Source organism: Lactuca saligna, chromosome 1 (genome assembly GCF_052625555.1).
Source record: "Lactuca saligna cultivar CGN05327 chromosome 1, ASM5262555v1, whole genome shotgun sequence".
NCBI classification, from domain to species: Eukaryota; Viridiplantae; Streptophyta; class Magnoliopsida; order Asterales; family Asteraceae; genus Lactuca; species Lactuca saligna.
Genome location: NC_136417.1, coordinates 50733501 through 50749207, shown reverse-complemented (window position 1 = coordinate 50749207; position 15707 = coordinate 50733501). Strand labels below are relative to the sequence as shown.

Genomic DNA, 15707 nt, shown 5'->3' with positions numbered 1-15707 from the left:
GTTATAACGGAGAAGTTATGACATGCCGAAGTTTCACGATAGAACCGACACAACGCTATATGACGTAAAAAGTAAATTTACGATAAAGTGATTTTTAGCCTTAGCGATCTAAATCAAAATTGTAGTATACGTTAAACTGAGAGTGTGCATAAAAAGAAATGTCCAAATCTAACTTCGTATGAGGAACTTATGAATTTTCTAAGATTTGATATAGAAGTATGCAGCCCGAAACTCGAATTTTAAATCGACCAATTTTTAGCCGACACAACCTAAACGATAATCGAAGATCTTGTCAATTGTAGTTTAAAGGTAAAAAGACAGACAAAAACAGACGTCGGATGAAGAAGTTATGAACTTTTAACGGAATTTTCTTGTCACATCCAGTTAAAAATATAACTTAAAAAATAAAGTCAAAATTAGCCGACGGAGTCTGAACGAAAGTTGTAGAGCACAATTTCAACTATGCGTGGATATAAAGAACGTCAAAAATGGAGTACATATGAGAAAGTTACGAATTTTTGAATTTTTGGGCACAAACTTCAAGTGTGGTCCGAAAGAGTACGCCCAGCGTACTCGTGCAAGTGATCCAGAGTCCATCACCCCCTACTCCTTCGCATCACCTCCTTACTCCTATGTGTATAAATATTGTTTGTTTATTTGAGATGGATGTTGAATGAAGTTTTTATACATGTTTAGAATGATTTAAACTGTATATGGATTTTTGTCTACAAATATGTTGGGTATAACATGGGTAGATGAAATAGTTGATGTCTGTTTAAATGATAAAAGGCCTCGATGTTGTTGTTTCAGTCATCTAGCAGAGTATAGATGATGACCATGGATTATTATAGACTGTCCTGTGCAACGCTAGCAGGCTCGCAACCTGTAGGTGTTTTTGAACTCAGTGTTCGTTAGTGTACTCCATCCCCCCCCCCCCCCCCGATTGCCTTATTTGACATGTATTGCTGAGGAATCCCCTAAGCAATGTTGTCGTCCTGATGATAATCATTAGACTAGGTCCCTTGTGATAGGTGTTTAGGGATGTAAAGTGAGGATAATGGGAACGAGTAATCAGGGATCACTACTAGAATATAGGCCTTTAATGACGCGCAAACAATGACATGCGGTGATTTACGATACGCAAAAGTGTGTACCCTAAAAATAATGTCATCTCCCAAAAAATATGAAGGATTTTGGACGCGCACTTTTTGCGTGACCTAAAATTACTGTCAGAAAAAAAACTCGGAGGGCACCCATTATGAAAAGCGTGACGTGCAGGCATGTCGCTTTATAATTTAAAAAAAAAAAAAAAACACGGAGGGCACCCATTAAAAAGGTGCGTCGTGCAGGCATGTCGCTTTATAATTCTTAAAAATGAACGCGCTTCTTATAACAAAGTCGCAGGGGATCTAGGGTTTTTTTAAAATGTTGATCTCTATTCACTACATCTGCTCACTTCTGCTTATCTCCACTCACCTCTTCCCACTGGCGACCTCCGCTCACCTCTTCCTGCCGGCAACCTCGAGCTCACCTCACCTCACCTCACCGAGACTGTAACGACTGCTCAAGTTTACAAGCATTTGTTTAAGAGCCAACCATTTTCGGATCCTCACGCTTACAAGACTACGATTTAGGGCTTGTTACATTGTGCTTGTGTCAGAATTAGAAGGAGATTTAGGGCTTTACAACTTCTCCCTATCGCCATCTATGAACTAATGAAGCCCTAGATAGGTACGATTCAAGCATCGTCTAAGGTAAAGTTGGTAGTGCCTCCTCCAAAAATAAATCGCAATATATCTTTGTTGTTCCTCCCCGTCAAGGAGATTTAGGGTTTTACAACTTCTCGCTCTTTTTTTCTCTCGATATTTCTTCTTCATTCTCCCCCCTTTTTTTCTCTTGATATTTCTTCTCCATTCTCTTCTAGTTATGTTATGTGGTTAATTTGTTTATACATATACTTGATACTTGATAACTATGTGTTGTCAGGTTTCTATTTCATCCCTGAAGCATTGAGTATTGAAGAACAATGCAGATGGATTAAGGAGAGCTATGACTTTCCTGAAGCAACTTGTAATCTGCTCCACACATTACATTCTGACTTTCTTGAAGCAACTTGTAATCTGCTCCACACAATACAGGTGTTTCTTGCACTTACATTTTAGCCCTTTTTTCATGAATCAACTTGTAATTTCTCTATGACTTGCTAATTGAACAATTTTTGACACTTTTATTTTCCTAGTGTGTATGTGGCTGGGATGACTTGAAAAGAAGGTTTATTAAGGTTGAAAATATACTCAGAAGACAAATCAAGGTTTTGACAATATTACATTTTTAGCCTTTTGGTCTTGTTATACCATAGCTGATAGTTTGAATGAGTTTACTTCTGATTTATTGCTTATTTGGTTTCTAATTATATATATATATATATATATATATATATATATATATATATATATATATATATATATATATATATATTTATGTAGGTTGATGCTCACAGCAACCTTAGGAACTTGATGAAGGCTCAAGGATTGGTTTAAGACCCCACAATTAAATACCAAGTGTAACGAGTTACCTTTCTAATTAAAAATGTTTTGTTGTAGATTAAAAACAACAAAGTACCGGAATGACATCATATTTTTAAACTTGAAACAAATAATGTCTTTTACAATTCTGTAAAGGGTTAAATGCAAGAAATAGAAACGTACTTTCTTGCATTTTATGTGAGAAGTATAAGGTTCAATTCTCAAAATCAAAATCAGACTCCATTGTTTCATTCTTTCTAGTTAATATGTTGCTGTCTCTACAGAGTACTTTATCTGTTCAGTTTGACGACTTATTTTAAAGAGCTTGGGAAGAGGATGTTATGGAAGTTCCCATTGATGGTATGTGTGATTCAACTCTTTTCCTCCAATTATTCTTCCCTTCTTTTCGGGATTTAGACCACTATTAAACTGAATGGAATCCAATTCCAGTGGTTTGAGTTTGACAATGGAATGAGGGAATGATTGTTGGATTAATCTAGTATCTGACATTTCCGATATCCGGTTTAGAACACAAACACCCTTACTCCTCTTTTTTATATCTTTGTATTATGACTATGAGTATCTTTTTGTGGGAGGTTGATAATGATAACATTTCTCATCGTGTAGGAGATACAGCTGAGTTAGAAATGAATGTTATTGAATTGGGGTTTCCAAAATCTGTTCCATTAGAAGATGAAAATAAACCGGATTCACTTGACACTGAATCATCTGTTATTGATCAAATTTTGTCAACGGGATCCGAAGGCTTGACCAAAGGATTGGATGATTCCGATTCCGGAGATGGTGGTCGACAGAAGGAGCCAAAAGTATCTTTTGATTAGGATTGAAATTCTTCAAACTTTTTTGCATGATTCTTTTTTTCTTAACGGGTGTGTTTGCTTTGCAGGTTTGGGCAGTTACAGGGGGTAGTGATGGGATTGCAGATAATTTTAATGAACTTGTTCCTGATAGGGCATTGGATTTCCCTTTTGAACTAGATGCATTCCAAAAGGAGGTAATATTAATATTAATTTGATATAAAATTAAATAGGGTTAAACTCATATACATCTTTTTGCTTTATGATTATAGGCTATATATTATCTTGAGAAAGGGGAATCAGTTTTTGTAGCAGCTCATACTTCAACTGGAAAGACTGTTGTTGCAGAGTACGCCTTTGCACTCGCATCAAAAGTACAATATCTTACTCTTGATATCTTGTCTATTCAAAAGACGTAAATGCCCTCCTCATCATAAATTGGATCATTGACCTGATTGTAACAACATTAAAAAGTTTGGTGGTGTGAGATTTAGAATTAGAAGTGGAAGGCATAATTGGAATAGTTGGTTTCCATTTATGACATTAACCCTTTTTTTATTTCTAAAGTTTTTATGCAGCATTGTACAAGGGACTTTTCTAGGAAGTTTGACGTGGGTCTTCTCACAGGGGATGTTAGTTCAACTGAATACTAAAACTTTCAACATTCTTTTAACAGAAGTGGTAATACATTTTGATCAATTTTTTATAGTAATGGTATTAGTTCATAGAGCCTTAGTGCAAAAGCACATCAATATTCTTGCCATAATTGCTCCTAGGCATCCAGATCTAGGGCAGGAGATTGCTCTTGTATGATTCCATGATTCTATATCAACTTTCTCTTTATTTATTATTATAAGTTATAACTTACTAAACTTTTGATGTTTTTTTTTTTTTAAATATTATCTATACAGGTAAATCTGATCTGAAATAATCAGATTCATCAAAGGAAAAGGAAAAGAAGGATGATGGGTCCCTGGTGCATTGACGGTTTTGCCCCTGTATGCGATGCTTCTTGGATATGAAGGAAGGGAAAGGCTTAAGAGTTATAATCCTTCTATAGTGGTAACTTATTTTTATTCAGATGTTACTTGTTTTTTTTAATAAATATTAGTGTTTTTGATAAATCAGGGCTACTCTAAGGAAAATCTTGATGGAGGAAACAAGAGTTCAGAGTATATTCATGACATTGTCGTCAAACATGCTGATCGCCATAACCTTTTGCGCCCTAAAACCGTTGAATCATTGTTTGTTCTATATCGTATCACAGAAGATTCAAAGTATGTTCTATTATTATTATTATTACTTTTTTTAATCTTGATTATATATATATATATATATATATATATATATATATATATATATTATTTTTTATGATATATATTAATTTTTTTAATGTTATTATCAGATATCGTGAATGGGGTTGGTCAATCTTCATATGGCAAGATTATTATTATCCCTGGGAACACATGTTTATCCATCGAATTTATCAAGGAACTAAGACCCCATAATGGAGTCTGCCTCAGAAAAAGATAAAAAAAAAAAGATGCAGAGGAAGTAATATGGGATTATGGGTACAACAAACAAGAGTTCAGAGTACAAAAGGCTTTTTTTTGGGTGACTAAGTATACCTTATTGACCTGTTCTGTCTTCTTTCTCATTTTACCTTTTATAAATATGTGATGAGAAAATGTTGTATTGTTTAACAGGCTTACACACATGAGCTGGAGAACAAAATCTCACGTTTGGAAGAGGAAAATGAACGACCTAGGAGGCAGATTTGTTTCTCATAGTCTTTTCTCTCTTTTTCATGTTATCTAGTCTCTTCCTTACAGGAATTGTCTTCATGGGTTTCTGGAAGCCCTTTTTCAGAAGGTTTTCAATCTTTCAACAATAACACAATCCAGAAAGACATAAATACCCTTCTACTTACTTCTTGAGCCTGAGCCGGGGTAGCAACCTTTCCGGTTCCAATAGCCCAAACATTATCCCAGTTTTTTATCTTATCTGCAAATTAAAAAAAAAAATCATGAAAATGATAGATGTTTGTTACTTTCACATTGTAAAAAAACGATTAAACAATTTAAAAATGAAAAATAAAACATATATTCATTTCCAAATCACCTGCAATTGCCTTAGTTTGTGCAGCAACAACTTTCATAGTTGTTCCAGCTTTTTCTACAAATGTTGGGGATTTTTTCTCTGGCTTTTGTTTTTCTAATTTTTTAAACCTTGCATACATTTCAAATTCAGTTCTTTGTAAATGTTGGAAATATGGATTTTATGTTGCTTTTGTAACGTGTTGTTGGTGTTTTTAGTTTTAAATAATCTTAACCTGTTTTTATGGTGAAGCAGTGTTCGCCAGAAAAATTTATGGCATTGGAAGTTACCCAAATTCTGTTGAATGCACAAGCTGTTGATGGATCTGTAAGAGGAATTTCAGGAGCAAAATCTACCTGGATTTCTATTATCTCTCTCTGGAGAACTTGCTCATGATGAGAAGCCTGTTGATAGTCGTAAACTAGCTGGTTTGATTCTCAAGAATGCTTTAGATGCAAAAGAGCAACATAGAAAATATGAACTCATCCAAAGATGGTTATCACTTGATGTGGGTGTTAAATCACAAATCAAGACATACCTATTACAGACACTCACCTCTCCTGTTCATGAGGCAAGATGAAGTGCATCACAAGTTATAGCTAAAGTTGCTGGAATAGAGATTCCACAAAAACTCTCGTCTATCAAACATTCACCAAGTCCCTGTTCATGTCAAGCAAGCCACTTTAGAAACTCTGGGGTATTTGTGTGAAGAAGTTTCTCTAGATGTTGTAGAACAAGATCATGTGAATAAAATCCTCACAGCTGTTGTTCGAGGCATGAATGCAAGTGAAGCTAGTAATGATGTAAGACTCGCTGTAACTAGAGCACTTTACAATGCTCTTGGTTTTGCTCAAGCAAATTTCACCAATGAAATGGAACGTGATTATATTATGAGAGTTGTTTGTGAAGCAACTTGTCTTGGTTTAGTTGCAAGAACAGTAGGAAATGATATTGTTCCACTTGTGATGCCTTCCATTGAAGAAAAGATAACAAAACCAGATTGGAGACAAAGGGAAGGAGCTACTTATGCTTTTGGATCCATCTTAGAAGGTCCTTCACCCAATTAGTCGACTCCTTTAGTCAATGTTGCTCTAAACCACAAGCAAGGTTGTATACCTGCATCCATCACGTGGTTTATTATTAAATAAATTTAGGGAAATAGGGTTTTTGGTTCTACGAGTTCTTATAACCCTGGTAATCAAGAACCCTGTATTCTCACTGTATCTTGCTTATGATAATCAGACGTTTCACGTGGTTTCTTTTGCTTAAGAGTGATTATTGCTGCAATTTGTGCAGTCATGGCGACTATGGTTCATGAAGGATCTTATTTTCATGAGGCTCAATTTGATTCAAAGATGAAAGAGTTGTAAGTGTCCCTCCTTGTAACATCCGGATTTTTACCAGGTATCTTGTAAGTTTAATTTTGTTATTATGTGAGAGGGACTCGGCGAGTTGGAGCTCAGACTCGCCGAGTAGGGACGCGGAATTGATCGACTGGTGCGCGCTTGGACTCGGCGAGTCCAGGGTAAGGACTCGGCGAGTCTGCGCTGTGTAATGAAACCCTAAATCTCCGGGTTTGAGGCCTATTTAAAGGGCCTTATGGCCGACTTTGTGCTCACCCAACCCCAGAGAGAGACCCTAAAGAGATCTAGAGCGTTTGTGAGGAAGGAGAGGCCAATCTTGAACTTTTGTGGGTGTTGTTGCAAGGAGGAAGTGTTCAAGGCAAGAGGAGGCTGAAGGAGGTGCGACTTTTGAGGTCTTTGTGTTCATAGAGGCTGTATTGAGGTATTATTCCCGAACCTTCTTCACTTTTGATGTGGATTCTTAGTGTTAGGGTTTTCTAACCCTTTTAGAGGTTGATTAAGCGGAGTGGTTGGTCCCTTCTCGAGTTTGTGTCTTAGATCTGGACCCAAAGAGGTCCAGAGACCTTAACCCATGGGGCTTTATGAGTCATTTTGGGAGTCTTGAGCTTGGGATGTCACTTTTGGGGCTAAATCACCATTTTGGACCATTTAGCTGTTATATGTGCGTCAAGATCTTAACTTTACGTGGTTATCATGCTTGGGGAGGCCAGATCTATGATTTTATGGAACAGATCTGACCTCAGAAGTCGTTTTGAGTTCGTGCATGGCATGAACTCGCCGAGTCCAAGAACAGACTCGGCGAGTCGTATGAAGGTTGCCCGTTAACCACTCAGTGAGTGGACTTGTCGAGTTGGGGAAATGACTCGGTGAGTCTGGGAGAGTCAGGGGTCTAAGTTCAAGTTGGAACTCGCCGAGTTGTTCTTGGGACTCGGCGAGTTGAGTCGTGGTGGCCCCACAACTCGTGCCAGGTGGAGCTCGTCTGTAACATCCCGAAATACCAAGGGTAGAGTTGAAGGGCTAAAAGAGTAATTTGGGAAAGAGCGACTCGGCGAGTCCGTGTGTGGACTCGGCGAGTAGAGTCGCGACTTGGTCGCGTGTTAAGTGGCCGACTCGGCGAGTCAGTGTATTGGACTCGGCGAGTAGGCGCTGGGTGGAGAAAACCCTAATTCCCGGGGCTGAGCCTTATATAATGATCATTATGTCTTCCTCCCAGCCTCCTTATCACCCCTTGAGCCCCAGAAAACCCTAAATCACGAAGAAGCTCCATTGTTGAATGGATTGGAGCTTGGAGGAGTAATTGTGAAGGAATTTTGGGAGATTGAAGGCTTGGAGCAAGGAGCTTTGTTTGGATTCGAGTCTCATTTCAGTTGGGGCATTCCTTTGAGGTAAAATCTCGTTTTTTTGAGTTGCTATTTCTTAGATGCATCATTTTGGGGGTGTTGGAGATCATATCTTTGGATGTATTGGAGTTTAGAGGCTAGATCTGAGGTTGCTACCTCAAATCTGGAAGGGAGAAGGTCTAGAGTGCATGAAAGTCCCTGTTTGTGAGTGGTTGATGGAGCCATCTTGTCCCAAATCCGAGCCCAATGTGCAAATGGCTTAGATCTCTTTGGATTCACGTAAAGTTTGCCACTTTACGTGATGGGTGAGTGGTAGGAGGCTAGATCTATGTCTTGGAGCAGTTGCATGGCCTGGAATGCTTCGGAATGTATTCAGACCGGCGGTACTCGGCGAGTCACATGGGTAGACTCGACGAGTTGGATGAAGATGGCCTGGAACTCGGCGAGTTGTATGAACAACTCGGCGAGTAGGTTGAAGATAGCCGTAGACTCGGCGAGTTTGTTCTTGGACTCGACGAGTCTTGACGAAGAGTCCCAAATATTTCCTGGTTGAGTCGAGAATCGGTGAGTCAAGGGATGACTCGGTGAGTTGGGTGTGAGTGGACTCAGAGTTGTGGGACTCGGCGAGTCTCGTAGTGACTCGACGAGTTGAGTCACGATATGGGGAAGTTCTGATTATGGGAACTCGACGAGTCATAGGGTTGACTCGGCGAGTAGAGTCAGCCAAGAGTTGACCGTTGACTTTTAAGGCTTAGTCAGCAATGTGGCCTTTGGGCCAAGAAAGGGGTAAAATAGTCTTTTACCCTTAAGAGGGTGCCATGAGAGGGTTGATTCTAGTCTCGAGAGTTATATTCATGAGAGTATTTGCCTTACATGTTAGGCGGTGGAGGGCTCGAGATTCAAGTGTGGGGATATCTGCTTTCTGCTTGCCAGGTGAGTCTCCTCACTATACTTTACCTTGAGTAGGTAACCAGAGTTATGTGATCAGAGTATTTGTATGCTATTTGTATGTGATGTGTTGTACTGCATTATTTCTATGTGATTTATGCTGTGCATGTTATCAGAGTTGGAACCGGAAGGTTCCCAGAGTTAGAACCTGAGGGTTCACAGAGTTTGGGTGCACGAACCCATAGAGTTATAGCCTCGAGTGGCTAATATGTATTATGGGTGGTATTTTGGGGAACTCACTAAGCTTCGTGCTTACAGTGTTTTGTTTGATGTTTTGCAGGTTTCTTTCAGTATCACGGGACGGCACCGGCTTGATTGTACACACCAGAGAAAGAGTCATATTTTGGAGGATCCTTGATACGCAATGCGTGTCGTAAACGCACGTCGTAATTGCGCGTCGTAAATGAGCGTCGTAAATGCGCGTCGTCTATAGACGACGCGCAAAAGCGAGTCGTCTCTCTTTATGATAGGGCCTTCCTTGACGCGCATTTGCGCGTCGTCTGAGCCTTTTACGACGCGCAATGAGCGTCGTAAAAGGCTGTTTTTCTAGTAGTGGATATTGTTGGTTGATGAAATTAATAAATTTATTGTTGGTTGATGAAATTAATAAATTTATTGTTGGTTGATGAAATTAATAAATTTATTTATTGTGGGTTGAAAACCCTATATGCTCACCAGGCTCCCAAGCCTGACTCACTCAGCTTTTTATATTACAGGTAGTGGACCCAAAGAATAGTTGGATGATGACAATGAATTTTTTTTATTATAGGCCATTAGATGTAAATATTTGTTGTAAGGTCTATAATATGTTGTTTATGCCTTTGGTCTATATCGATGTGGACATCCCGAGTTTTGAAATGAAATAAATATTACATTTCTTTAAGAAATGCTCTGATAAATTTTTATCATGTTTTGTTTTGGGACAAATTCCACATATTTTTATCGGAGAGATTACTCTGATTTTATTTTAAAAGCATTAACTAAATTGGTCTTTTCTGGCCGATAAATTGGGTGATGTCACACTTGCGCCAAAGTTAAGGTAGAAAATCAAAAACCCTTATGTTTACTACAAGAACCAGAAATACCTGAGTCGAAGTAGGAGCGGATTATAATGGATTTCATAACCAAGTTACCCAGGACAGAGGGTGGTCATGACACTATTTGGGTGATCGTCGACAGATTAACCAAATCTGCACATTTCCTGCCAATAAAAGAAACTGACAAAATGGAGAAGTTAACTAGGACGTACATTAAAGAGATAGTACGATTGCATGGTGTGCCAATATTCATTATCTCTGACCGAGATAGTAGATTTACCTCGCAGTTTTGGCAATCACTACAAAAAGTCCTTGGGACCCAATCTTGATGTAACATCCGGATTTTTACCAGGTATCTTGAAAGTTTAAATTTTTGTTATTTGTGAGAGGGACTCGGCGAGTCAGAGCTCAGACTCGCCGAGTAGAGGCGCGGGTTTGAGCAAGGATGCGCGCTTGGACTCGGCGAGTCCAGGGCATGGACTCGGCGAGTCTGCGCTGTGTTGAGAAACCCTAAAACCCCGGGTTTGTGGCCTATTTAAAGGGCCTTATGGCCGACTTTGTGCACACCCAACCCCAGAGAGAGACCCTAAAGAGATCTAGAGCGTTTGTGAGGAAGGAGAGGCCAATCTTGAGCTTTTGTGTGTGTTGTTGCAAGGAGGAAGTGTTCAAGGCAAGAGGAGGCTGAAGAAGGTGCGACTTTTGAGGTCTTTGCGTTCATAGAGACTGTATTGAGGTATTATTCCCGAACCTTCTTCACTTTTGGTGTGGATTCTTAGTGTTAGGGTTTTCTAACCCTTTTTGAGGACGATTAAGTGGAGTAGTTGGTCCCTTCTCGAGTTTGTGCCTTGGATCTGGACCCAAAGAGGTCCAGAGACCTTAACCCATGAAGCTTTATGAGTTATTTTGGGAGTCTTGAGCTTGGAATGTCACTTTTGGGACTAAATCGCCATTATGGACCATTTAGTTGTTATATGAGCGTCAAGATCGTAACTTTACGTGGTTATCATGCTTGGGGAGGCCAGATCTATGATTTTATGGAACAGATCTGACCTTAGAAGTCGTTTTGAGTTCGTGCATGGCATGAACTCGCCGAGTCCAAGAACAGACTCGGCGAGTCGGATGAAGGTTGCCCGATAACCACTCAGCGAGTGGACTTGTCGAGTTGGGGAATGACTCGGTGAGTCTGGGAGAGTCAGGGGTCTGAGTTCAAGTTGGAACTCGCCGAGTTGTTCTTGGACTCGGCGAGTTGAGTCGTGGTAGCCCCACAACTCGTGCCAGGTGGAGCTCGTCGAGTAGGGAGAAATACTCGACGAGTCAAGGAAGGATTTCAGGGAAGTTGGTGCATGCGCATGAACTCGCCGAGTCGCCATGGTGCACTCGCCGAGTCCGGTCAAAGTTGACCGTTGACCAGCGTTGACCAAGAGTGATTGTTATAGTGTGATCAACTTCAGATTGAGAGAGAGTTAATTAGGGATGTGTTGTGCTATAGGTGGACTTCAGCTCGGCGGGTCGAGTGTTTAGTGATTTCAGGGTTACGAGTTACCGAGACACACCCGAGGTGAGTCTCCTCTCTATACTTTACCTTGAGTAGGTAACCAGAGTTATGTGATTGAGTAATTGTATGCTGTGTATGTTATGTGTTGTACTGCATGATTTCTATGTGATTTATGTAGTGCATGTTATTCAGAGCTAGAACCTGAGGGTTCAAGGAGTTTGGGTGCACGGACCCATAGAGTTATAGCCTCGAGTGGCTAATATGTGTTGTATGTGGTATTTTGGGGAACTCACTAAGCTTTGTGCTTACAGTGTTGATGTTATTGTTTCAGGTACTAGTGACGACCGCGGGAAGGCGCCGGCTTGATCCGTACACACACACGTTTGGAGATTTTTACATGTTGATCTTGGGGATTTTTGTACTAATGTGTTGAACAGTTAAATGGTTGTTTTTATGAGAAACAAAAAGGGTTGTTTTATAAATATTAATGGAATCATGTTTTAAAAAAAAAAATTGGCTTTTAAATTCCGGTGTTACAAATTGGTATCAGAGCCTTGGTTTGAGGGATTCGGGTACACCTTCGGGGGTATTTGAACTCAAACTGAGGAAATGAAGAGATATTTTCAAAATACTAAGAGTAAAAGGTTTTCCAGGAAGAAACGTGTGTACGATCAGTCAGCGCCCGAACGGTGAATTCCCAAAAATACCTTTTATTATGAAATAACTATTACTATGATGTGTTTGCATGCTAGAGCGAGCTAGGTATTGCTGATAGGACTAGGGTGGCCTGTTTTGTGATGCCGTAGCTTAGGGTATGGTGAGCTGCTATGAGATGCTGAGAGTAATTAGGTAGCAGCTAGGGCTGTGTGTGAGAATTGTTCCAGAGCGAATTACGTATAATAGAGTACTTGGGGACTGGGATCCGAAGAGGACGATTTGGGGTGTGTACGGAGACGGTGTGGACAGTAGTATTGGGCCCGTACTACTGAAAGCACCGGAGCGGTACACAGTTCAAATAAGAATCTGAGGATGCCAGGAGTCAAGGAGGGGAGGATTGTTGAATGTAAGAGTATTCGAGTAAATTCTGATTATCGCATGTTGTATTTCAGAGGTTGATCATGGTGAGGACGCGACACATGCCGGAGGATGCCGGGTCTAGTGATGAGGACATTCGGCAGATCATTCACGAGGAGGTGGCTGCGGTCATCAGAGCTGAGATACCAGAGATGTTCGGGTCTATTAAGACCGCCCTGATTGAGACATTTGATGAGCGCTATGCCGCTCTTTCTGAGGCCGCGGTCGCAGCAGCTACCGCAGCGATTGCTGCGGCGAGACCCCAGGGAGGTGATGCGACGTTATTCAGGGAGTTCAGCAACACCAAGCCACCAGAGTTTGATGGTACGCAGGACCCGGTGGCAGCTATGAGATGGATATCCGATATGGATGGATGCTTCTTCACTTGCTCGACCCCTGAGCATTTGAAGGTCCGGTTCGCACTGAACCAGCTTCGCTTGGGAGCGAAGGACTGGTGGAAGTTTGTGTCTGCACATTTCTCACCGACTGAGCTTGCGGCAGTGACCTGGGAGAGGTTCACTTCCATGTTCCGGGATGAGTACGTTCCTCAGGTGGAGAGGGAACGTCTGGCGCAGGAGTTTTTGACCCTCAAGCAGGGTACTGAGTCGGTTACAGCGATTACGAGGATGTTCCAGGAGAGGGCGATGTTCTGCCCTGAGCACGTGTCCTCCGAGCAGGCACGTATGAGCCGTTATCTGAGTATTTTGAGGCGGGATATTCGGGAGTTCGCTGCGAACTCCTCGTACCGGACATTTGCCGAGCTTCAGGCAAATGCTCGGAAGAGGGAGATTGAGCTGGAGACCCAGGCTAGGGAGGAGGCGGAGTCTATGGGGAGGGATCGGCGACCGGCACAGTTCCAGCCGGCAGCCAAGCGGGCCAAGCCCGCTGATCCCAGACCCGGGAGTCAGAAGGGCCGCACATGTGGGAAGTGCGGCAAGGGTCACGATGGCGCCTGTCGGGCAGGGTCTTGCTACAAATGTGGCAAGGAGGGGCACATGGCCAAGGACTGCCCCAAGGGATTCGCAGTGTGTTTCTACTGCAATCAGACTGGACACCGGAAGGCGGAGTGTCCGCTGCTACGAGGGGCATCTCAGGGGACTGCTCCCGCCGCCATCAGAGCTGCTACTACAGAGAGTCGGCCTGTGAAGACCGAGGCACCGAGGGCTCGGGGGAGAGCCTTCCAGCTGACTGCGGAAGAGGTCCGCGCTGCACCCGACGTCGTGGCTGGTATGTTCCTTTTCATTATTTATTTTCGGTGTTGAGATATCATGCTTATATCATGCTATGCTTAGGTACCTTCCTTGTGAATTCTATACCCGCTTTAGTGTTATTTGACTCGGGTGCGAGTCGATCTTTTGTATCCTTGGCATTTAGTCAGCATATCAGTGTTAGTCGTGGAGTGTTGAGTCGGCCTCTGCGGGTTTCCATAGCCGCCGACAGGGTGATTTGTGCTACAGAGGTTTTCCGGGGATGTGTATTGGAGATATTCGGGGTCGAGTTTCCGATCGATCTGATTCCGATTGCGATGGGTGATGTTTGTGTTATAGTAGGTATGGATTGGTTGAGCCGTTTCGGTGCGGTTATCGATTGCGAGCGACAGCTGGTGACTATTCGAGATCCTAGTGGGGGAGTTCTTTCGGTATACGGCGAGGGTACACGTTCTGGATCAGCCTTTTGCTCGGCTGCTAGAGCAAGGCAGTGTTTACAGCAGGGCTGTAAGGGTTATGTAGCGTATGTGATGGATACGCGGGTGATTTCGGAGAGACCGAGCTCTGTGGATGAAGTTCCGGTGGTGCGGGAGTTTCCAGATGTATTTCCCGAAGAGTTACCAGGTGTGCCTCCTGTGAGGCAAGTAGAGTTTGGCATCGATTTGGTTCCTGGAGCTGCGCCTATTGCTAAGGTGCCGTATCGCCTTGCGCCTCCAGAGATGCAGGAATTATCCTCGCAACTTCAGGAGTTGCTGGGGAAGGGGTTTATTCGGCCAAGTAGTTCGCCGTGGGGAGCACCCATCCTGTTTGTGAAAAAGAAGGATGGCTCGCATCGCATGTGTATAGATTATCGGGAATTGAATAAGTTGACGGTCAAGAATCGTTACCCGCTACCGAGGATCGACGATTTATTCGATCAGCTTCAGGGGGCATCTTGGTTTTCCAAGATAGATTTGAGGTCGGGCTATCATCAGGTAAGAGTGCGGGACGAGGACGTCCAGAAGACAGCATTCAGGACGCGTTATGGGCATTATGAGTTTGTGGTGATGCCTTTTGGACTCACCAATGCCCCAGCCGTGTTCATGGACCTCATGAACAGGGTATGTCGGCCGATGTTGGATCGGTCGGTGATTGTTTTCATTGATGATATTCTGGTATATTCTAGATCCAGAGAGCAGCACGAGGAGCATCTGAGGGAGGTGCTTGGGGTTTTGAGAGCGGAGAAGCTTTTCGCAAAGTTCTCCAAATGCGATTTCTGGTTACGGGAGGTCCAGTTTCTGGGACATCTCGTTAACCAGAAGGGGATATTAGTCGACCCGGCCAAGGTTGACGCAGTGATGAGGTGGGAGGCACCGAGGTCACCTTCTGAGATCCGGAGTTTTCTCGGGTTGGCAGGGTATTATCGGAGATTTATTAAGGATTTCTCCAAGATTGCGGTTCCCCTCACCAGATTGACCCGGAAGGGTGTGGCATTTGCATGGGGTCCTGAGCAGCAGGCTTCCTTTGAGACGCTTCGCCAGAGGTTGTGTGAAGCTCCAGTATTAGCCCTTCCGGAAGGGATGGAAGGTTTTGTGGTATTCTGTGATGCATCGATCCTAGGGCTGGGAGCGGTATTGATGCAGAGGGGTCATGTGATAGCGTATGCTTCAAGGCAGTTAAAGCCTCACGAAACGAGGTACCCCACACACGATTTGGAATTGGGGGCAGTGGTGTTCGCTCTCAAGATTTGGCGGCACTATTTGTATGGGGTTCGTTGTACGATTTACACGGACCATAAGAGTTTGAAGTACTTGATGGATCA

At 42.4% G+C, this 15707-nt stretch overlaps 1 protein-coding gene and 1 long non-coding RNA gene across 3 annotated transcripts; both read left to right on the top strand.

Moving 5' to 3' along the window:
• Nucleotides 1-1995: 1995 nt before the first annotated feature.
• On the top strand, nt 1996-4156 carry LOC145006192 (uncharacterized). The gene is made up of 8 exons (XM_078965291.1): nt 1996-2138; nt 2240-2311; nt 2487-2563; nt 2810-2885; nt 3153-3352; nt 3433-3540; nt 3616-3717; nt 3911-4156. Exons 4-8 carry the CDS (start codon nt 2867-2869, stop codon nt 4154-4156), a joined length of 675 nt encoding a protein of 224 aa, XP_078821417.1. The 5' UTR covers nt 1996-2138; nt 2240-2311; nt 2487-2563; nt 2810-2866.
• Nucleotides 4157-4234: 78 nt separating this feature from the next.
• Nucleotides 4235-9740, top strand: LOC144998153 (uncharacterized). Of its 2 annotated transcripts, none has more exons than XR_013660157.1 (9): nt 4235-4385; nt 4472-4620; nt 4749-4965; nt 5050-6547; nt 6737-6844; nt 7148-7225; nt 8018-8189; nt 9025-9077; nt 9373-9740. It is a non-coding gene; the product is annotated as an uncharacterized LOC144998153 (long non-coding RNA). The 2 variants fall into 2 exon arrangements; XR_013660160.1 differs by having other exon boundaries at nt 5050-6634.
• Nucleotides 9741-15707: the final 5967 nt, after the last annotated feature.